This window comes from Hyperolius riggenbachi, chromosome 2 (genome assembly GCF_040937935.1).
Source record: "Hyperolius riggenbachi isolate aHypRig1 chromosome 2, aHypRig1.pri, whole genome shotgun sequence".
Lineage (NCBI taxonomy): Eukaryota > Metazoa > Chordata > Amphibia > Anura > Hyperoliidae > Hyperolius > Hyperolius riggenbachi.
The window spans coordinates 289,951,695-289,976,480 of record NC_090647.1 but is presented as its reverse complement, the minus strand read 5'-3'; the positions used below and the strand labels follow the sequence as shown (position 1 = coordinate 289,976,480).

General features: G+C 42.2%; 1 protein-coding gene across 5 annotated transcripts in view; it reads left to right on the top strand.

Annotated features, from left to right (window-relative positions):
• The window catches only part of CSMD2 (CUB and Sushi multiple domains 2), a 1,291,405-nt gene that overhangs the window by 1,087,362 nt on the left and 179,257 nt on the right, over nucleotides 1-24,786 (top strand). For all 5 annotated transcript variants that reach the window (XM_068268938.1, XM_068268934.1, XM_068268936.1 and 2 more), the window contains 6 exons: nucleotides 1,033-1,146; nucleotides 2,522-2,617; nucleotides 4,135-4,338; nucleotides 8,784-8,908; nucleotides 21,078-21,174; nucleotides 23,203-23,307. In XM_068268938.1, coding sequence (XP_068125039.1) covers nucleotides 1,033-1,146; nucleotides 2,522-2,617; nucleotides 4,135-4,338; nucleotides 8,784-8,908; nucleotides 21,078-21,174; nucleotides 23,203-23,307 — 741 coding nt within the window. The remainder of the gene's footprint in view (nucleotides 1-1,032; nucleotides 1,147-2,521; nucleotides 2,618-4,134; nucleotides 4,339-8,783; nucleotides 8,909-21,077; nucleotides 21,175-23,202; nucleotides 23,308-24,786) is intronic.

The following is a 24,786-nucleotide window of genomic DNA, read 5'->3' as shown; positions in this document are numbered from 1 at the left end:
GAATGCTCCCCAGTTCTCACAAGTTGCTTGGCAGTGAAACTAATTGTGTTCTAGGAGGGAAAGAGCACACCAATTCTGTACAAAGGCTTTTTCCCTGAATAAATGGTAGTTGTAGCTACTTTGGTTCCTAGTGACCAATGGAAATGATGTTTCACTTTCACCTCCAAAAGCTTTTTTTTAACCAAAATGTTGATGTCACTGGACCATTACAGGTAAAAATACACTGTCTGGAGTTTTTTTGTCTGAAAATTTGCTAGTGATTTCAACAATAACAGGACAGACACATATTCAGACACGTATTTTAATGGTTACAAAACAATACAACATCTGAAGATTAAAATTCAATTAAAATAATGTGATACTTCCATATTGAAACAATTCAGTGGAATATGGGCAGGTCTAAACAGAGCAAGAAAAGAGTCTAAAAGGTCTAAAAAGTATAATTAAGGCAGTTGGGTCACTTATAAAAGCACAAATTTAAAAACCATACATTACTATTTAGCATGTTTTCAGCAAAGAACTTTTTCCCTATGATGGCCTAGCTCTGTGTTTAGGGAATATTGAGCAAACTGTACATCAGCAGAAGATATGCTCACCCCCACACTAACAGATCATGCTGATTCTAACACTCTTTATCCAACTCATTCTAGACTTTACTCTGCACACCTGACAAGGTCTCTGCACAGTCCTTTTACTACTCACTAGAAGTATCCAGTTACACTTGTTAACATTCATGGTGGCTTCATATTGGCCGATTGACTTGGCAGATGATTATTAGATCAACAAAATGCACCAACAGTGCTAGAAGTTCCCTGAAACAACAGTTTAATGACGTTTCAAATTGCTGATTTCAATCATACAATCATCAGCTGTGAAAGAAAGAATAGGATTTTGACTACACGTGACAACATGTTCAAAGTATTACTGTGAAACTATACTTCTCTTTACCAGTCTTTTTTTTGTTTACAATCTCATGTGGCATGATTAATGATGGAATTTTTCAGTAACGTGCCTTTTTTTTTTATCTTCCAGTTGTGTTTGGGCAGTTTACCTTCTTCCAGACAGCACTCAATGATGTAGTTGAGGTTCATGATGGAGCCACTGAACAGTCCCGTCTTCTCAGTTCCCTGTCTGGATCTCATACAGGTAGAAAACACAAGTGGCAGAATTTCTAATACTTTTCTTAAATAGTCAGGTGAAAATTCAAGCTCATACCTATTAGGGAAGTCCCACCACTGGCTTGATCCCAATGACATATAGGAGATCCTCCAGGGAAGATATTATTCATATGTTGGGTCCAGTTCCTCATGCATAGACATTAGTAGTGACAGGAACCTGTATCCCAAACTGTTGTCTTGAAAGTGTGTCAGTGGAATCAAAGTTGCTTTTCCAACATCATTGTTAGGCCTCACAGTCTTGGACATTTTTGGAAAACTGCAGTACCAGAAGCTTCTAAGAGATGTTTGTGGGGTTACTTGGAAACATATAGGAGCTGTACAACATTGCTTAAACATGGGCATCCACCAGCATGCACCAGCCCTTATGTTTCAAAATTGAAGTGGCTTATAAATACTAACTTCCAGAAGATGTAAAAAATGTGGATGGGGAGGTAAGATTGAGGAGGTCTCCTTCTAAGCAGGGGCGTAGCAATAGGGGTTGCAGAGGTTGCGACCGCATCGGGGCCGTTAGGCCAGAGGGGCCCCAAAGGGCCCTCGCTCATCTACAGTATAAGCTCTCTATTGGTCCTGTCCTGTGCTCATAATAATCACTTTTATAGAAACTTTAAATAGTGGTAATCATTAACAAACTGCTCACCATCCCCTTCTTGCACTTCTGACACTGTGGTTGTCCTTGGCAGGTTTTGTTGCGCCGCATCAATTGTTATGTATAGAGTGCATGGGGGGGCCACTTGTAAACCTTGCATCGCGGCCCACAGCTCCTTAGCTACTCCACTGCTTCTAAGTATACTAAGTTTGTAAATGTTATTATGGATGAGATGTAGAACTCACTGGTAATGACTGGGCAACCCCAATTAGGCGGGGTACCATTCAGCCAGTCAAATAAAAATAAAATATCTCAAGCTGGTTATTTTTACATGCTTCAGCGCAACAAGGTGTAGAAAATGTTACATCTTTGAATGAAATCATCTGGAGTCATGATTGCATAGTACCAGCCCATTTAAGGAGTCCCAGATAAAGTTAAACTCAGTCAGCTGTATATGTGTCACATTTTCTACTGCATCTCTATCTCTTTATCATACTTTATCTGCTGTGTTTTTATTTTTCCAGTCTGCTGCTGTGCAAACTAAAGTTTGGTTACATTTTAATTTTCCGAAGCGCAGTCACTTTTCAAACCACAGAAATGTCTGCTCATGGCGGGAGCATAGGACGTTCTGTGCTGCTAGCAGTCTATCACATGCACTGTGATCTGATCAACACCCTTACTTTGCTATGCCAGCAGCAGGTTTATCTACAAGAGACAGGTCTCCCCGCTCTGTAACACGTGCACTCTGCCGTTACAGGTGAATCTCTACCTCTTGCAACTTCCAATCAGATTTTAATTAAGTTCAGCGCCAAGGGACAGGCGGCAGCCAAAGGATTTCATTTCGTGTACCAAGGTAGGTGGATAAATGGTGTGTCATGTCCTGTGGCCATCGAAGCAGTGCACAAAACCAACAGGGACCCTCATACAGATATTAAAAACTGTCACATGGTTAGATAGGGAGAGTGGAGAGGGACAGGGTAAGAGAAGGATTTGGCAGGTGCACAGCTACAGAGGACAGGCAGCTGTGACTCTGTAAATATACCTTGCAGCAATCTATGTCAGGTTTGTTTCTGTCATCTGGATTTGGACTCTATAGCAAAGCTTGTTGAGATTCGCTGTCAGAAGGTTCTCAATTAGTTTCTTTTTTATCACAAATATTGTTTGTCTGTAGCTGTCAACATTCTTGGCCTGCACACAACTTGAAGTCTGTTTTATAGACATAAATGATCATTTCCCAGCAGGGCTGGCCTACATTTTGGTTAATTTAAATGTGCCTGGATTGTAAATGCAGTGTAATAGGCTGTATTTTCTGAATAATACCACACTGTGTGATATTCTGGTATTACATTGTAGGTATGTGTACCATAAGGATTTCTTTTAAACAGTATTTATATGGACAGAAACAGAAATAGTGTGATAATACCCTTGGAACACATGGGAACCTTAGATGGTGGAAATCAGAAAGGAAGTAGCAGGCCAGAGGAATACACATGACCTTAACTGGTTTTTAGGGGTACACCAGCACTAAAGGTCCATACCCACAATGCGATTTTTGTGGTGACTTTTTTTAGAGCTTTGCAATGTTTTCAAAACAAACAATTGCTTCAGCAATTTCACAACCATGGCTACGCTCTCGCTATTACACAATCATTTTTCACGATGTTCAGTGATCACGACTGTCATGACATATTGCATCATGGACAATCTCTCCGATCCCTTTAGACTCCTGCACAAAGTACCATGATCATGTCATACTCGCCGTGTGCCGTCAGGGAAAAATTGTTCATCGGGTCGTGGTCGCTGTTATGCTGGATACACACGTTGAGATTTCCCGTTCGATTCCCGGGATCGAACGGATCGAATCGATTATTTCCAACATGCTCGATTCGGATTTCGATCGTTTCTGTCGTCGATTTGGCATACTTAACATGCAAATCGAAGGCAGAAACGATCGAAATCAGAATCGAGCATGTTGGAAATAATCGATTCGATCCGTTCGATCCCGGGAATCGAACGGGAAATCTCAACGTGTGTATCCAGCATAAGTTCCCTGCTCCACCCTCTACCAGTCTTGTGGTGCGTACTTAGCTTTCGTCAGTTCAAGATAATTCTCATTATCCAATAGATATGCCGAAAAAGACTAGATTACCTACGTAAGCCTGCCCAGAGGTATGAAAACATTTGTTAAATTAGACTTATGTAAAACAGATTACATTTTACTTTCCACAAACAAAGTTACTGATTTATGTAATTAGACCTAGCAATTAAGTTTTAATGTTTTTTTCTATGGCCTGTATTATCAGTATTATTTATGTGTGTGCCATTTTGGTAATTGCTTTCTTATTCTTCTTTACATTTTTCCCCTGTTAGCTGTTCCTCGTACCAGTGCTACTCAGTGCAGCTCTGTACCAGAACCCAAGTACGGTCGTCGTATTGGAAATGATTTCTCTGTCGGAGCCGTTGTGCGGTTTGAATGTTATCCTGGCTATGCACTGCAGGGCTCTAGGGATATTGAATGCCAGGCTGTGATTGGTGCTTTGGCACAATGGAACACCTCAGTCCCCTCATGTATTGGTATGTAAACAAAAGAACACTATGATTGTTGTTCCTTTCATGCCTACACTGTCTGCTGAACTTGTTTTTTTTGTGTGCATGCTATCTAAATTAATTGAAACTTTAAGTTAATGTTGGTGGGCATATCATATAAGCTAAGTCAAGTATATGTTGGCTATAACAGATTATATTAGCTACCACAAATACCAGACTAGTATGGTAGAGATAGAAAGCCCACTGTCAGGGCCATAACTACATTAAGCTGACTTCTTCCCCCTTCCTTGCAGAGATCTGTCTTCCCCTTCTTCCCACTACGTATTTATCTGACCTTCATCATGGGGGGGGGGGGGGGGGGCTGCTCCTGTATATTTCAGAGCAGCAGCGGAGCATTATACATTACTTGCTCCAGGAAGCAGGACAGGTCCTCTTTAATTCTTTTCAGCACAGCTCATCACTAGAGATGGGCCGAACCTCCGATTTTAGGTTTGCGAACACCGTTCGCGAACCTTCGCGGAAGGTTCGGTTTGCGGAAAAGTTCGCAAACCGCTATTGACTTCAATGGGGATGCGAACTTTGAAAAATAGAAAAAATTATGCTGGCCACAAAAGTGATGGAAAAGATGTTTCAAGGGGTCTAACACCTGGAGGGGGGCATGGATGAGTGGGATAGATGCCAAAAGTCTCGGGGAAAAATCTGGATTTGACGCAAAGCAGCGTTTTAAGGGCAGAAATCACATTGAATGCTAAATTGCAGGCCTAAAGTGCTTTAAAACATCTTGCATGTGTATATGTTACGGCCAGAACCCGAAGTTTGGCCAGAACTAGAAGTGGCCGGCCACTTCGGGTTCTGGCCGGCCAATGCGCGAACTGGCCGCTGCGCTGCGGCCAATGTGAGAAATGAAACAATTCCTGTAAGGTTTAATGTGATGTTGTGGCCGCAGCGCAGCGGGGCAAAATGTATCACGCATCTTTACTTTATTCAATGGCATTAAGCCCCCCGGCTTTTTCCTCTGCCTCTCTCTCCTCCCCCCCCCCGCCTCTCTCTCTCCTTCTCTTTATGGGCACAGCCGGGCGGGGACACGCGTGTCCCTCCGGAGTCGTTCGTCGCGGCAGGGGAATCCTGCCGTTCTTGCAGAGCGGGTGCTGGCAGAAGCGATGTCTGCAGCCTCCCCGCTCTGCTCTCCTGCCGCGAGGAACGACTCTCCTGGACACGCGTGTCCCCGCCCGGCTGTGCCCATAAAGAGAAGGAGAGAGAGAGGCGGGGGGGGGGGAGGAGAGAGAGGCAGAGGAAAAAGCCGGGCGGCTTAATGCCATTGAACAAAGTAAAGATGTGATACATTTTGCCCCGCTGCGCTGCGGTCACAACATCACATTAAAACCTTACAGGAATTGTTTCATTTCTCACATTGGCCGCAGCGCAGCGGCCAGTTCGCGCATTGGCCGGCCAGAACCCGAAGTGGCCGGCCACTTCTAGTTCTGGCCAAACTTCGGGTTCTGGCCGTAACATATACATCAATCAGGGAGTGTAATTAGAGTTTTGCTTCACACTGACACACCAAACTCATTGTGTAAGGCACCGCAAACATCTGTTTGCGTAGTGACGGCCATGCTGGACTGGTGCGCACCGTGGCGAGAGTGTAGGCCGTGGCGGTTTTCAAGCCCATATGGTCGCCGGGCTGTGGTAGCTCAATGATAGAACAACAGTGACTGTCCAGCTGATCAAATTTGGTCTGACCACAATGAAGCAACGACCTTATTATCTTTTGTGTGTCACCCCCACCCGAGACACTCAAATAGCCGGCGGTCATTGCTTCATTGTGATACGCAAGCCTCTTCACTGCGGCAAGGTAATGATTACAAAGGGGGATGGGCACATGTACATGCCTTTTGTAGTGAGGTAGTTATATGCAGTGAGGTGGGTTCACTGAACACAAAGGTAGTTATATGCAGCGAGGTGGGTTCACTGAACACAAAAGTTATTTAGATGCAGTCAGGTGAGTTCACTCAACACAAAGGTAGTTGTATGCAGTGAGGTGAGTTCACTGAACAGTAAAGGTAGTTATATGCAGTGAGGTGGGTTCACTCAACACAACAGGTAGTTAGATGCAGTGAGGTGGGTTCACTGAACAGTAAAGGTAGTTATATGCAGTGAGCTGGGTTCACTGAACACAACAGGTAGTTAGATGCAGTGAGGTGGGTTCACTCAACAGTAAAGGTAGTTCTATGCAGTGAGGTGGGTTCACTCAACATAACAGCTAGGTATATGCAGTGAGGTGGGTTCACTGAACACAACAGGTAGTTAGATGCAGTGAGCTGGGTTCACTCAACACAAAGCTAGGTATATGCAGTGATGAGGTGGGTTAAGTAAACACAACATGTACTGGGTATATGCAGTACTGGGTAGTACAATGTGCAGCTCCCTGTCACACACACAGGTAGTTACTGAATGTGCAGGGCTGCTGGCAGTGGCACACACACTATGAATTAGCAAGGCTGTGCATGCAACAAAAGTGTCAGTTTGACACACAGAAAAAAAAAGTACAGGATGAGCTCTGAAAAGAGCTGTTGAGGGGTGCTATAAAAGCAATAATAATCAGCCAGGAGCAAGATAAGCAGCCTAGAGCCTACCTAATCTGTCCCTAGGAGAACAAGTCTGCAGCAGCTGTCCCTAGTCGGTCTCTAGCAGGCACACAAGTGAGTGTAATGGCCAGCGAGCCTGCCTTATATAAGGGGGGTGAGGCTCCAGGGCTTAGTGTAGCCTGAATGTCTACAATGTGCCTGCTGACTGTGATGCAGAGGGTCAAAGTTGACCCTCATAGTGCATTATGGGGTGAATCGAACTTCCGCAAAAGTTCGCCTGGTCCAGGCGAACGCGAACCACCAAAGTTCACCTGGAACCGTTCGCCGGCGAACCGTTCGGCCCATCTCTACTCATCACTGTGTGGATCTCAATGCATGTCACATGACATGCAGAGACTGGAGCCGCAAGGTGAATGGCTGTACACAATGCACTGCACTGAAGAGGAGTTAAAAAGACCTATCCTACTGCCGGGTGCAAACAGGTATAACGCTCCTCTGCTGTTGGGCTTTATGTACAGGAGCACCATCCAACCCTGCCCCCCCTTGCAGTGGTGGGGGTCACAGGGGATATTGTTGTTGTGCCCCTGCCTACAGTAAAGCTGTATTGTACTAGACAGTATAGCTTTTGAATACACTGTTGAAAGTACAGGTACATGTTATGATTCAATAGCATAGAATAACCTTTTTTTATTATTTATAAAGAGCCAGGGCACTGTGCAAAGTAAAAACACATACAGAGGCAGTAAACTGCATACATATGTCACTGCGACTAATACAAATCATGCCTTAAAAAACTTAAATCAATTGCAAGCACAATTGTAAACGCTGTCCTTGTGAGCTTACAACCTGGAGGAGTAAGGAGGAAGCTGTGTATCCAAGAGGCACTCAGCACCTCAGTGATATTATGCAATACATAAAGTCAGGTCAGGAACTGAAGGTAATAGATTGTGAATTATAGTCTTTTCTGAAAAGATGCCATAGTCAACCCTGCTCACCTGTATGAAGTGAATCTGTGAATATTCATGGATTTCACAACAGTCCCCTTACATGAGTTCCACCACTAACAGCCACAAGAAAATGGAGAAAAAAAATTAAATGGCAATGGATAGATTTTATATTGCAAAAAGGGTGTGTGCATCAAACACCAAGTGAACCCTTATATAACTGGCTTTGCAGATAAGGCCTAATTAGCTTATTCATGAGACACTGCTCAAGCAAATCTGCATTCGCTTTTGCATGCCAGGGTATGCAGGGTTTTGCCAACTAACTCACTGCAAAATTTTTGCCTGCGGGGGATTAGTTTGCGCAACATTTAGCACTTAGCCAGGATCGCCACATGGAGGCCCCCAGAATCCCAGGAAAAGGGGGGCTGACAGGGCACTTTAAGCACTCTCACTGCTCAGAGACTCTGTAGCTGCCCCCCTGGGGGGGAGGTTGAGAAGTGCGGGGCAGCCCCCCCCCAAGCGCTGCCACCACCAGGGAAGGCCGCCCGCACCCACCTCCCAAAGGACTCATATCCTATATTTTACCTGCATAAGTCCGGGGGGGGGGCAACTGAAGTCTGGTGGATGTGTTCAGTCTCCTGTTCAAGCAGGGGCTTGACTTTAGGTGAAGAGCATGGTGGGGATTGAGGAATGGGATCTGAAAGGAAACCAGTGATTGCCTCGAAGTCTTACAGAGACCTTCATAAAATGATGCACTGTCTGTACACATAGATTTTACAGACGTTTAGTGAATAGACCCAATTATGTCTACAGTCTGAGTAGCAGAATATTCCCAAACTCTGATCAAGAACAAAAATTAAATATTATCCTTTGTTTTCGCTCCATTAAATAAAATATTGCTCAGCTATCAATAATTGATTCTATTAATCTGGTTCTTAAATAGTGCCTTGTGGTGGGAATCTGACTGAACGTAAAGGAACAATACTATCTCCAGGATTTCCAGAGCCATATCTGAACGGCTTGAACTGTGTGTGGAAAATAACCGTTCCTGAAGGAGCAGGGATCCAGGTGAGAGATCTTGAAGAATATACGAGTCCTGTATTAAAATCACATGAAAATATACATTTCTATTGCTAAAATTGAGGTTTTCTAAACCAACATAAAAGGTGTGGTTTGTATGTATAACCATGTCCAACCAATGCATATTGTTCTAGATGTATTTATTAGTATACATCAAATGGAATGTCACTTAGATTCACTAAACTGTGCAGGCCAGATGCAGCTACATAACCAAGTCATGTTAATGGCTTACAAACCTGTTGTGTGGCTGCACCTTGACTATATCAGGTTGTTTAAGGTGCGTACAAACTCGGCAGAGACGGCCCTGACCTGGCCAAGAACTTAGAGTGTGATGTCCGTTGCTGAAAGATCTGGAGTGCTGGATGACCTCATCCTAGTACATTGTTCCCCTCGTTGCCCCGCCTGCCAAGAGCTGCTCAGTTGCATGCTACAATGTCATCTTTCCTTTCCCCTACTTATGAACTGAATGTGTTACTAACATGCTAATAATGGCAGACTCTACTGGCAGAAGATTGACTGGCCATTTGATAATATACACAATCTTGTGACTGCTCTGTATGTGCACCATGGAACAGCAGGGTAATAGCATGGATTAAGTGCACCACGCACATAATCCATGCTATTACCCTGCTGTTCCATCAAATTGTACTGGTAATGCTGTAGCCTTAGATGTAGGATTTGTGCCCTTGAACAGGGTTTGAATCCCAGTTCAAGTCAGTAAGAAAAACAATAAGAAGACTTTAGGCAAGGCTCCCTGTTGATTCTGGTTGCCCGTGGCGTGTGCTCTTAGTGGCTGCAACCCTGAAGTGCTTTAAAGAGAACCCGAGGTGGGTTTGAAGAATATTATCTGCATACAGAGGCTGGATCTGCCTATACAACCCAGCCTCTGTGTCTATCCCAAACCCCCCTAAGGTCCCCCTGCAATCTGCAATCCCTCATAAATCACAGCCACGCTGCTGACAAACAGCTTGTCAGAGCTGGCTGTGTTTATCTCTATAGTGTCAGTCTGCTGCTCTCCCCGCCTCCTGCAGAACTTCAGTCCCCGCCTGCATTCCTTCCCTCCCTGCTGATTGGAGGGAAGGGACGGGGGCAGGGACCGGAGCTATGCAGGAGGCGGGGGAGCAGCTGAGACTGACACTACAGATGTAAACACAGCCTCACAGCACGGCTGTGATTTATGAGGGATTGCAGAGTGCAGGGGGACCTTAGTGGGGTCTGGGATAGCAACAGAGGCTGGGCTGTATAGGCAGATCCAGCCTCTGTATGCAGATAACATTCTTTAAACACACCTCGGGTTCTCTTTAAGTCCTCCAGGAGAAAAGATATAAATGGTCTATTATTAAATTGGATCTCGCTGCAATGAAACAAAGTAACATTATATTTAAAACTTTAGTAACTTTTCTGCTATTGTAACACATGAAATTAATTTGTTACTTCTTGTATTAATTAGTGTCTCTTATGACAATATGAAAATTGCTTTTTTTCCTGAACTACTTTAGAAGAGTCTTTACATGGCAGGCAGCAAATTACAACACATGCAGTATATTCTGTACACGGCCAGTCGCCTTACAGCAACACATTTTCACAATGCAAGCAAAACATCCTAGCAAGACAGAAAGATATACCTGTACTGACAATTCCATACAGACACAAAATAGAAGGTAACATTACTGCTTAAGCAGACAGCTGTGGCTAGATACACTGTATGGGAAGTCAATGAGCAATGCCCATTACATTTACTGCATCAATATATACATCACCTTTTAAAGAACTGTCAGTCATTAACATGCTCTAACCAGAGAACAGACAAAAAATCTAGTAGTTTAACTGCAGATTTAGGATCAATCAGTTTGTTTGTATGGACATTACAGTCAGTAAGCACAGAAATGTTCATTTAAAACCCAGCTAAACTCAAATTTGAACAAGGCATGTTTTAACAGCAACCAATGATAAGTGACAATAAAACAGTATATAGAAGCAAAGCTGAAAACTGAATGCCCTTTTCGGGGGAGAAATGTGCTTGGAACTGCAATGCTGCTTTCCTTTTGCTTTGTCTGGATTTAGCTGGTGGACGAGTCAATCAGTATGAATATATGACTACCAGAGAAGTAAACCAGACTATATTTCTCAATATAACAATAGAAAATGTGGCTGGAAGTGGTGGTAAAGAGTAGTTAAAGAGATAAAGTGAAAAGGGTGGAGCAAGGAAATAGTTTGCACATTTGTTTCTTTAGCTGCATAATTCAAACCTCCCGTCAACCATATTCTCAAGGGAGGTGTGAAGGATTGCGGAAAAGCCACCGCGTGCTCTGACGGCGCGGCGGCTAGTTCCGCGCTCAGCCCGGCGGTTTCTGCGTGGCGACATGTGTCTGATGTGGTTCAGCCTTCCTGTGCACATAGGCTTAGGAATACGCGCGCGCGCGCCGAGAGGCAGAAGCTTTATGGGAAGCAGAGAGGGGTCAGCTGACTCTACTGGTCAGCTGATCCCAGAACGAACGGCGGTTGGTTGAGGGGGACTGGGCGGCACTGATCTGCGCTGCACTATATAGCTGCTTGTCCTTCAGTCTCACGTTGTCTGCCGTTGCGAATGCTTATGTGTTGGCACACAGACCACAGTCAGATCCTACAGTGTGTTAAGAGCCAGGTGGACCTGGGGATTCACACTGAGCTAGATTACTCTTGTGGCTTTACTGTTATGCTCTAGACCAGTTCCAGGGTGTTGTGACTACGGACCTCACACCCAAGACTAGGATACTGTGTCAATTCTATGTTATGCTCTAGACCAGTTCCAGGGTGTTGTGACTACGGACCTCACACCCAAGACTAGGATACTGTGTCAATTCTATGTTATGCTCTAGACTAGTTCCAGGGTGTTGTGACTACGGACCTCACACCCAAGACTAGGATACTGTGTCAGTTCTATGTTATGCTCTAGACTAGTTCCAGGGTGTTGTGATCACGGACCTCACACCCAGAGCTAGGATTGTATTGTATGTGTATTTACCTTAGCCCGGTTCCAGGGTGTAGAGAATAAGGCCCTCACACCCAGTTAGGGTAAGTCTGTTCATATTAGCAGCAGGGCTTCCTGCAACCCAGCCTGGGCCCCTCTCCTAGGGAGTCCTCAGGCTACAGGAATATTCCTCACAGTCAGGGGAGTATTCCTCAAGTCCCTCAGGCCACCGGGGTCCCTGGTGGTCTATGCTCAGAGTTGTACTGTTACACCAAACACTCACATTATACTGGTGTCTAGAGGTTAGACACACCTGGATTATTGGTGATTCTGCAGATCATCCATAATCTGGTGTATATCTGCATTGCGGGTGATTCTGCAGATTACCAGTAATCAGATTCTCTCTGCGTGTTGACACCCATCGTTACAGGAGGGAAGAGGCACACAGATAGTGATAACATTTTCATTAAAAAAAATAAAATGAAAAAGAGTTGAGGTGGCTTACCTCAAATGAAGACAAATTAATAAAATAAATGAATTTTATTTTGCACTGGCAATGCGTTTCGTGGGTCTATGCACATTTCCTCAGGCCAAATCAAGTGCCAAAAAAGTGCATTTAGCCAACATAAGGTGCCTCTCTCTCAGAGGTTAATTTATTATATGAATTTGTCTTAATTTGAGGTAAGCCACCTCAACTCTTTTTCACTTATTGTTTTTAATGAAAGTTGTATCACTATCTGGGCACCTCTTTCCTCCCTTGTGCATCTACACCCTCCTTTGGAGGGGCATTTTAGTTGTCCTCTTGTGGTGGAGCCACACAGAGGACCATCTAGTCTCGGTTTACTAGCGTACGACCTTCATTCAGCTTGCTGGACACCCAAATGGATTCAGGTTTATTGATCTCCACCTGCCTACAGTGGTTGGTTGCCCTTCTGCAACCTTCCTTTGTGAGTATCCTATTCCACCACTCACATTTGTGTTTAGGTATTTTTGTGACATACTGCACCATTGGGGCTACCGTTGTCTCTGTGTTTTTTGCCTCCTCAGGGTGCTCTTTGACCATCCCCATATCATCCATATTCTGTTTTATTCACAGCAGATAAACAGCAGGAGATTGTGTCAATCTGTACTCTTGTCTACTGTAGTCTTGTAGCTCACAGGAAGTAGAATTTCAAGATCCCACTTTCTGAACAGGAAGTCAACAAAGTGCATTAGTATGGATTGATGTACAGCTGCAGGAAAGCACAGCTATAAAACCTTTTTAAATTTAGAAAATATAGTGTCAAAAGTAATTCTTATGATTTACACAAAAGTATTTAACAAAATAGTTCAACAACTTTACTTTGTGGTTTATTTGAACATACAATTAATAGGGTAATCTAAATTTGTGGCTCCTAAGTTTTTTCCTAGGAGATGTTTCATCTTCTGTTTAAAATAATTTTCAGCTCTCTGCAAAAAAAATAAAATAAAAAAAATACCAAAAAATAGGTGAGAAGTGTTGTCAAAATCATTTAAAGTATGTTCTTGCTTTCTGGTGGTTTAACTCCCCTGGCGGTATGAGTATTTCTGGATTTTAGGGTCTTTTTAAAAGGTTTCAGACCCTACAATCTGGAAAAAATCATGCTGCCAGCAGCCAGCAACGGCCTCTTCTCTCACTCACCTCCCTGGTCTCCAGAGCGGCAATTTTACCTCCGTCCTCCGGGTGACGCTGTAACTCTATGGTGAGCTCAATGATGGTGATCTCACCAGAGTAATTTAGAGCCTCAAAGGACTGGAAGGTGAATGGCTACCTATGCCTGAATCCCCCGGATGGGGGGGGGGGGTGAGTAAAAATGCCCGCTGTGCGCAATACTCTGCATAGAGCACCCGGCAGCTAGCCTAGGCGTAACTCAGGATTACCGCCAGGGAGGTTAAAAGGCATTTTATCGATAAGGTGAGAACATATCACCTAGGAGAGAACTTAGGAGAAAAAGTGGATTAAATAAGGGATTATGGCCCACATGACATTACATTTTTCTCTGTTTTCTCCTTTCTGCAAACCTATATGTATTCATTATGGTGCATTATAATATACAGTGGTATACGAAAGTTTGGGCAACGTTGTTAATCGTCATGATTTTCCTGTATAATTCGTTGGTTGTTACAGTAAAATATGTCAGTTAAATATATCATATAGGAGACACACACAGTGATATTTGAGAAGTGAAATGAAGTTTATTGGATTTACAGAAAGTGTGCAATAATTGTTTAAACAAAATTAGACAGGTGCATAAATGTGGGCACCACAAAAAATAAAATCAATATTTCGTAGATCCTCCTTTTGCAGAAATTACAGCCTCTAAATGCTTCCTGAAGGTTCCAATGAGAGTCTGGATTCTGGTTGAAAGTATTTTGAACCTTTCCTCTTTACAAAACATCTCTAGTTCATTCAGGTTTGATAGCTTCCGAGCATGGACAGCTCTCTTTAAATCACACCACAGATTTTCAATTATATTCAGGTCTGGGGACTGAGATGGCCATTTCAGAAAGTTGTACTTGTTCCTCTGCATGAATGCCTTATTGGATTTTAAGCAGTGTTTAGGGTCGTTGTCTTGTTGAAAGAACCAGTCCCAGCGTAGCTTCAGCTTTGTCACTGATTCCTGGACATTGGTCTCCAGAATCTGCTGATACTAAGTAGAATCCATGCGTCCCTCAACTTTGACAAGATGCCCAGTCCCTGCACTGGCCACACAGCCCCACAGCATGATGGAACCACCCCCATAGTTTACTGTAGGTAGCAGGTGTTTTTCTTGAAATGCTGTGTTGTTTTTCCTCCATGCATAATGCCCCTTCTTATGCCCAAATAACTCAATTTTAGTTTCAGCAGTCCACAGCACCTTATTCCAGAATGAAGCTGGCTTGTGCAAATGCGGCAAATGTTTGTGCTGTGGGCGGAGAAAAGTCTTCCTCTGCATACAGCATCTCCTTGTGTAAAGTGCGTAGAATAGTTGAACGATGCACAGTGACTCCATCTGCAGCAAGATGATGTTGTAGGTCTTTGGTGCTGGTCTGTGGGTTCACTCTGACTGTTATCACCATTCGTCACCTCTGTGTATCCAAGATTTTTCTTGGTCTGCCACTTCGAGCCTTAACTTGAACTGAGCCTGTGGTCTTCCATTTCCTCAATATGTTCCTAACTGTGGAAACAGACAGCTGAAATCTCTGAGACAGCTTTCTGTATCCTTCCTTTAAACCATGATGGTGAACAATCTTTGTCTTCAGGTCATTTGAGAGTTGTTTTGAGACCCCCATGTTGCTACTGTTCAGAGAAATTTAACAAAGGAGGGAAACTTACAATTGACCCCCTTAAATATTCTTTCTTATAATGGGATTCATCTGTGTATGTAGGTCAGGAGTCACTGAGCTTACCAAGCCAATCTGAGTTCCAATAATTAGTTCTAAAGGTTTTGGAATCAATAAAATGACAACAGTGCCCACATTTATGCACCTGCCTAATTTTATTTAAACAATTATTGCACACTTTCTGTAAATCCAATAAACTTAATTTCACTTCTCAAATATCACTGTGTGTGTCTCCTATATGATATATTTAACTGACATTTTTTATCATAACAACCAACGATTTATACAGGAAAATCATGACGACTAAAAACGTCATGCTCAAACTTTTGCATCCCACTGTACCACACTGTGTGGAAGGTGATGTATTAGATGCTTTGGAGTACAGTGGTAATAAATCATTAAATCATACATTTTCAAATACAATTTTCTTCCTAAAATATCCCTGTGCTGTAGTGTACTATACTATTGATATACCTAAGTAACTAACAATCAGTGTGGCACATGAGGAATATAAAAGTGTTTTTGTCTGGTGAATGGTACTCATGACACTATTAAAGCTCTTTAGTATGTCCAATTGTTTTTCAGGATATGGTATCAAATGGTTGTAAATGGTGCTATTGTTTCCACTCTACACATCCTTATATGTTTGTTTGTTGTAAATGTGTCATTAAACTTAATGCACCATTTACACACTCTCCAAATTAAACTTGTGTCCCTGCTCTCAGTATGGTGGCCTGGACATTCATTAAACAGGAAGCAGTTGCCCAGGAAGCGCTGCTGTGCAATATTTATGGCGTGTTTCCTAATTGAAGTTCAGTTTAATAGCTTTTCCAACTTGCTCCCCAGGGGACATTCAGAACGTCACCGAATCACGGTGTCACCAAGTTCAATGCATTGTGGTCTGGCAGTTACTTTCATTCTTGTTAGGAATGAAATATCTCCTCTGTACAGCCTACATAGATGTCTTTTGACATACAGGGGCAGGCATGAGGCCCTCTGCAAATGATATTGTGCTTGCTAATAAGGAATGATTTCCCATTTTATCAGCAGTGAGCTTAAGTAGCATGTTGGCATATAGATAGCTAATGGGAGGGATGTGCATGTGTACATACATCGGAGGCGATGTTTAGTGCTTCGCTGCTGTCTGTGTGATGTTTTTCTAGGGAATTAGATACATTGTATGAGCTTTGTATCCAAGCGAAGAAAACATGTTCTGACACCTTGTTTTATCCTTGTATTTCCTATCAGACCCTGTTAGCCAGATTTCCTGCTGATGTTTGTTACTATTATCATGAAGAGGTGCCAGTGTGCTTTCTGTTACCAATGCATTGCATTCCAAGTCTTAACTACAGCTCATGATAAACGTGCAGCCATCTCCCCTCCCCTTCATTGTTTGCGATCTTCCTTTGCTTTTTGATGGACAATGCAAACTAAAAGATTTAAAGAGTCCAACGTTTCCCGTTGGCATGTAGACACACACCAGCCGTTGCTGTCTAACAGAATTTTTCACATGGCCCTGTCTTTTGTCTCATGATTAAATGTGTCACTCTGCATGTCCTCGGCTGATTGAGTTTACGCTAGCAATCAATGATCTCCTCTTATTCAATCTGCTAGTGCCAGTTAGAAACAGAAAGCGAGAGGGTGATACTGAGGATAACATTGTCAGTTTCTTCTTTTAGATGCTTTTAGTCATGAGGCCCAACATGTTCAGTCTGTTGTGTTTAACGCTGACCAATTCAGAGTACAGGCAGAAGTCATACGCATTTGTGTATGCAGGCTAAGAATCTACAGCTAGAAGAGGCCTATTATACATAGCCTACTCATTCTCTTCAAATCCAGGGAAAAGGACCAATGCTAGATACCCTATAATATACACTGCCAGCCAGGACTAAATGTACTGCACCAAACATTAGCCTACATTACACCCCCCAAACCTTCATGACAAATGCCAAAATACCAAACATTTACCAGATCTATACTCTCAAGGAAAGCACAATGAAAGTGACCCAGTAAAGAACACAGCTGATATCGGTCGAGCCTTAGGAGCATATGTAGGCAAGCCTGTGACAACACACCATGGCCAAAGCACCAATGAGTGGCTCAATATGTTTTTATGTGTGAATCGGTTCTCAATAAGTATAATACAAATTTGTTACTTTGTGTCATTACATAGTTACATTGTTATTAGTTGGGTTGGAAAAAGACATCTATCCATCGAATTCAACCAGAAAATAAATATGGCATAGCATCAGCCTCCAACTTCACATATCCCAGTTAAACCAGAAGAAGGCGAAAAAAAAAAACCTTACGAGGCTTAAACCAATTCACCCTAAAAAGGAAAAAAAAAACTGTTTTACTACCAGATGGCAATCAGATCCCTGAGTCTATAGCATCGGGAATTACTCAGTAATTATAGCCATGGATGTCCTTCAATGCAAGGAAAGCATCCAGATATAGAACTGTCCATAACTACTTCCTGTGGTTATACATTCCACATTTTAACCACTCCTACTGTACAGTACCCCTTCCTAAATAGATGGCTAAAACTTTTTTCTTCATATGCAAATCATGCCCCCTTGTCCTTTGCACAAGCCTAAAGGTGGCCACACACGATACAATAAAATGATCCGATTTTATGGCAATTTGATAAATATGATCGGATCTCCCGAAAAAATCAATAGCTTTTTTTTAATTCGACTGAAAAATCCGATTGGGTTTCCCGCTTTTTTTCAATTTTTATCTATCCGGAATGCTGGAAATGTTTCTTCAATTTTTCTAAAGATTGTATGGTGTGTGTTAGATTGTCAATTTATTAATATGCACACCCTAGCAATTTTCTCAGAGTTTCAAATAATTTTTATCATGATTGGGGAAAAATTGAACATAGATGTGTGGTACACTGATCAGATTTTTGAAATGTTACAATCAGTCAGAAAAATTGATTGCAATTCTTGAATTGAACAGATATTTAAAAAAATTGTATGGTGTATGGCCACCTTAAGAACAACAAGCTCATCTGCCAAGCTTTTATATTGCCGTCTGATGTATTTTTCAGTGAAGGATAACAATATGGGTTGTTGGGGTGGCAACCTGTTGCTCAAGGCTCAAAGTTGCCGCCATCTGCCCTAGCTCACCCTTCCCAATGCAGAACACACTCTTACATTATTTAGCATAGTACCCTGCCAGACTCTGCAAGGACATAGGAAAAGTAATGGACATGTAATAGATTTCACCTTTACTGGCAGCAGATGTAAAAGGTTAGATATTTACTGGGGACACACATCATGGAGTGCACATTTAGGCCCGGTTCACATTAGCGGCCGCCGTCCGGAATCGCCGTGCCGGAGCCGGACCGCATGCAGAACGGACGGAACAGACGCACGGCATAGCAATGAAAGCCTATGCGTCCGTTCACATGCGTCTGTTTCGTCCGGACTCCGGCATAAGACCCAACATGCGCTATTTTTTGGTCCGGCTCCTCCGGCAGCCGTATCCGGAGCGGAGCCGGACTGCACCATCCGGCCAATACAAACCAATGAGAACCGGAGAGCGCACAACACACTGGCTAAAAATCTGGATGTTCTACCCCACTTCCTATGCGTATTGTAGCGGCGATTTTGGATGGGGACACATGGGCAAGCATTTTGGAGTGGAGCAGCAGTGACTTTAAACGTGCTGGAGATGTTGGCAGTATGTCGGAGGTGGAGGTGAGTGCTAAACAGCGGAGGGCCTGATTCCACAGGTCCACCTTCTGCTGACCTCCCAGACCCCAACATTTTTATTCGGTTTCTACTATCTTTTGCCAAACAGATCCGGATCGCATCCTGATGAACACCTGATGCAACCTGACCGGATCCGGATCGGATCCGGATCAGAACCGTACGGTTCCGATCCGGATCCGGTCAGGTCATCCGGTCCGTTTGGCAGGGAACCACAAGTGTGAACCGGCCCTTACTGGGGCCACATGCAATACACATTGCGATTATTGGTGACATTCACACACCATAAAAAAAAAAAATCACAATTTCAGGAAAAACTTCATTTTCATTCAAATGATATTGCGCATTAACACTTCTACTCACAAAGAAGAAAATTGTATTTTATGTTTCAGCTGCAGTAATTTTGTTATTATTTTATATTAAACAGCACAGTAAGTGATGAGTCATTAAGACTGTAAGTGCAAGGAAGTGAATGTTGTTATGCAGTAGTTGAGGTAATTGCCTGAGAGTAATCCAGAAGTCAGCTATGTTTGGCAGGTAATCGTATATTACTAATAACAAATAATGATTACACTGAAGTAGAGTCTGAGTCTTTGGACAGTAGTTAGCATGCACAATTATGCATCCCTTGCGGAGCATAATAGTATAACGTTATAGGAGTTCTGTATGATCTTGCTCAGAGAGCCCTTTCGATTGTGCCTGCTTTTTTAATTGAAAATTACTTTTTCATTTTAGCTGCTGCAAGCATAATTTTTTAATAATGTCCCAAATTGAGATTTCTCTCCCTTGCATCCATGGGACACATTACTGACAAGCATTCATTGCTTTTTCAGAGTGCCATATGAAGTTTACATTTGCGTAATAACAATAATTTATTATCATTATTATTATTGATTTATATAGCACCAACATATTCTGTGGCGCTGAACAAATTAAGAAACAGACATGGGGTACATAATAATACAGACAATGGTGTACACCAATATGCAAAATACAGAGTTGGTACAAAATACAGAATTGTTATAAAATACAGAATTGGTAATTACAGTGACAAAAGAAACATGATGGATAAAATGTATAGCATATTCCAAGACACAAAAGGTAAGAGAGCCCTGGCCTTGCGAGCTTACAATCTATAGGAATAGAGGGGAAACATGAGGTGGGGTATTATATACATATACATAAACATACCTAGAGGCAGTGAGTTTTAGGATATCCAGTAGGAGTACAACTTGGCCTTAGGTCAAAGGGGAATTGGCTAAGGTAGAGCATATGCTTGTCGGAAAAAGTGAGTTTTGAAGGATCCTACTTTGCAGGATCCTCATTTCAGCTTCACTCCAGATAGTAGAAGTGCTGTGCAACACATATGCTCATGTAACATCATTCTCATGCCTCTATACTAACACAGATGTTGTATGGGGATTATGTACAGTGAGTGCTGCAGACCTGGGGCTGACTGAATAATGTACTGGTTAAGGGCTCTGCCTCTGACACAGGAGACCTGGTTTTGAATCTCCACTCTTTCTGTTCAGTAAACCAGCACTTATTCAGTAGGAGATCTTGGGCAAGACTTTCTAACACTGCTACTGCCTATAGAGTGTACTCTAGTGGCTGCAGCTCAAGCACTTTGAGTCCACCAAGAGAAAAGCACAATATAAATGTACCATGTCTTGTCTTGTCACATCTATGGCAGCATTAAGCAAGGGAGAGACCCAAAGAGACAATTTAATGGAAGTAAATGTACACAGCTATTGGTAATCCATGCTTAAACTCCCTACCTAGTCAACATATTCCAACCTCAGCCATAAAACCTAACCTCCTCCAATCCTTTCCACCTTCCTAACCCTCCATGCACAACACTCACTCTAACAGCATCTTACGTGTGTCCATAATGATGTTGCAACATGATAAATAGTATGTAAATAAAAGAAAGAAGTTTCTTCATGCATATAGCGATTTAATAGAGGACAAATGTAGTGCAGAGCAAAAAATTCTCTACCAAAGAGCTGAGCTGTGAATTCCAAAGTCACACAGGAATTTAAAAAGAAAATAATTGCATTGCGCGTGATCATATGTTTGGTGTTTGGTTTCTTAACTAGTGTTATTGTTGAAAGTTTTCAGACCCTTTTCTGTTTTATATCCATAGATCCAAGTTATCAACTTTGTTACAGAGCAGAATTGGGACTCCCTGGAAGTGTTTGATGGGGGAGACAACACAGCAACTATGCTAGGAAGCTTCTCAGGTAACAGAATAACTTACTACTACACTGATATTAATACCAAGCTTTGGCTTAGTATGGCGTTATACAAATATGGATCCCAATTTACTAGATGTAAATAAATAAAACAATGGGACTACTGTAGGACAAAGTATGTTCTCCTTTTATCATGTTGAAACATCCCATCTATGCTTCAGATCAGCTTTGAAGAAGTGAGGTACAAAGTTGTGCAAAAGTGTTACACTGCAAAACTAATCATGGCTGCTTGTTGCATCTGGTAGTTTTTGTACACCCCTGCAAACACCTTGGATGCTTCTACCAATAATACTACTACATTACTTCATTGCTTAATTTCTGTTATGTTAATAGCTAATATCATAAGCCTGGTCCTCTGTGTAATCTATTCCCTCCCTGTCCAGCCCAGTTAGTCATCATACACAGATAATCACAGACATGTAAATAATGCTGTTGTGCAGCTCATGCAAAGAGTCACAAGGGTTTGCAGGAGAGAAAGAGGAAGCTGCCAGATCATCAAAAGCACCACAGCAGTCCCTGTTGTCTATGGACAGACTGCTTACTGAGCCAGGCCTGGGGGTAGGCATTTTTGCTTTGCATGTTATATCTTGCCCTAACTGTAATTTTGGGTAGAGGTATACCAACTTACTTACAACCATACATTGGAAGATTCTTAAACTATGTTGCTCTCCCGAAAAGCCTAGGAACCTTATTAACTAGGGGGTAGTGTGGTCCTGAGTAGACCTGTAGCAGAGAATAAAAATGGCTTGGCACTTTGCTGGTGTGTGGCTGGATAGTGTAATGGTTAAGGGCTCTGCCTCTGACATAGGGGACCAGGGTTCGAATCTCGGCTCTGCCTGTTCAGTAAGCCAGCACCTATTCAGTAGGAGACCTTAGGCAAGTCTCCCTATCACTGCTACTGCCTATAGAGCGCGTCCTAGTGGCTGCAGCTCTGGCGCTTTGAGTCTGCCAGGAGAAAAGCGCGATATAAGTGTTTGTCTTTTATTGAAAGTTAAAACTGTCTAACTCAAGTTTCAGTGCAGGTCAGTCATCAGAGAAGTGGCCAGCCATTCAGTTCTCTGTCTGCACTGTTATCCTAGGTGCTGTGAGCATGCTATGCTGACCCCAACTCATACCTATGAAAGCGATTCAATGAAAAATGGGCGCAAGAAATTAGTTAGTAAAATATCAGTAATTTTACCAATACTTTCTGCTATGTATAGTAGAATATTGGTAGTGTTACCGATATTCTATTACCTATCTCAACCTATTCTCACACTAACTTTTTCTGTATTTATGCCCACTACCCTAAATTCAGATTACACTAAATCATCCCCTACCTGCACCTAATTAACACCACCACTATTCCCACTGCTATAAAGGGGATACATTAGCTGCTATCATGTTGCAACCAGATCACCTTTCACTGACCCCAACTTGTTCTTTGATGCTTCTTTCCCTCTCTACCCATATCTGTGCTACTAATGTGGAATGTATTTAATATGTCTATACCGTCACATATCCTTTACATAGGCATATTTAATTTGATGATATCCTTGTGTAGATGCATTGTAGCCTTTTTCATTTTGGAACTTTCTGCTATTTTTCTGCACAGCTGAATGTGTTAAACACATATAAGATGTACTGTGTTTTGTATTTTACATATCATAATATTAAGCACTAAGGAAATTAAATGTAGCAAAGTATTTTTTGTTTCTTTGGGGGGGGGTTGCTTTTTTTTTTTTTTATAAATATTAATTAATGATGGTGTACCTTTCCATGTATAAAACATGAAAATGTGTGTATTCAGAAATCTTATTGCAGTATGTTTCTAGTGTCATCAAGGGCTTCTTTGATAACAAGTTTATTTTTGACATTTTTTTATTATCACTGTTCCACCGAAGACCTAATATACGATAGGTGCAGGTCCTTTATTTGCTATTTGTGCACTCATGTACATCCCACTGTTTTTGTCTTTCTGCACAAATGAATATTATTATGTACAGTATATGAACTGTGAGTTTTATGTTGTTTCAGGAACTACTGTACCTGCATTGCTCAACAGCACATCAAACCAGCTCTACCTTCATTTCTTCTCTGATATAAGTGTATCCGCAGCTGGATTTCATTTAGAGTATAAAAGTAAGATGCAACACAACAAAAACATGTTTTTTTCTTGGACAGTTATGCCTTTCTTATGACAGACCAAATAGGGGTTGATTTTCAAAACCTCATGAGTGGTTTCTCCTTACTCATTTTTCATTTCAAATATAACAAGATATACTCTATATATTTGCAGATAAGCTGCCCACATATTTACATTTTCTTTTATTTCCCACATAAATTATGTTCTGTTTCAGAACTTTGAAATGCTTAGCTTGGTAAGTTTTGTTACATTGTGCCATGACCTTATCTTAAAGTAACTGATTTGTGTTATATACTTTGTAAATTACAGTTTGTACTGTTTTTTAGACGTCATGGTATAAGTGGGTTCAGGTGAACAGGGACACATTAAACAGTTTGTAATAAAGGCTTAAAGGACACCTGAACTGAGAGGGATATGGAGGCTCCCATATTTATTTCCTTTAAAACTATACCAGTTGCATAATGTCCTGCTGATCTCGTTGGCTGCATTAGTGTCTGGATCACACACATAAAACAAGTATGCAGCTAATCTAGTCAGACATCAGTCAGACACACCTGATTTGCATGCTTGTATAGGGTTTATGGCTAAATGTATTGGAGGCCGGATAGCCAGGCAACTAGTATTGTCTAAAAGGAAATAAAATGGAAGCCTCTATATCCTTCTCAGGTGAGGTCTGCTTTAAGGGAACCAGGAATGAAGCGAATACCAAAGCTTCCTTATTGCTATCATATGTTTAAAATGCTGGTGTGCCTGTCTCTTCAGGCTTGAGTCTCTGGTGTGCTCTTTTGACTGCAGGCTTGTTTAAGCCAGCCACCTGCTATAAGCATGCAAATAACCATACCATTGTGATTCAGATTATCTGATTATAAATTGAAGGTCCACAGCGCTAAGTTTAAAATTAAACACCTTTAATAATACAAATTGTGTTGGCATTGATCTTAAGCTCACTTAGAGCACCTTCCCCTTTAAACACCCCTGTCGCACACAAACACTCACACAATATCACTGCAGTGAGCACTCGCACAAAAATGTAAAAAAGGGATCCCAGTAAAAGATCAAGGATGAGGATATAAAAAGCTTTTGTTGATAGAGCTAATGATGGGCATAAAACTTTTTGTGCCGCTCAATAAAGTCCACAATAAATGGAGTTTCCGTTAGGATTAAATTCATGCATGCATCAATGGCAACTTCTGCTTGTATATATGATACTGCACCAGTTCCTCCGGCGTGGGTGAATCCTCGTTCCGCTGTCTCCCCTCACCGTATGATCTGACACTGGCCTTGTGTATACGGGCACGGAGTCAGCTGATGCCGCCAGGAGTAGGTATTACTTCCGTAGACGCCGCTTCCGTCCTCTGCAGATGGACGGTTCCGTAGGCGGCTTGTTAGTTACTTGCTGGCTTGGGCAATCCCACAGTGACGTCACTGATAGCGTATGTGCGTAGGACGCTGACGTTTCAGGAGGTAACGCCTCC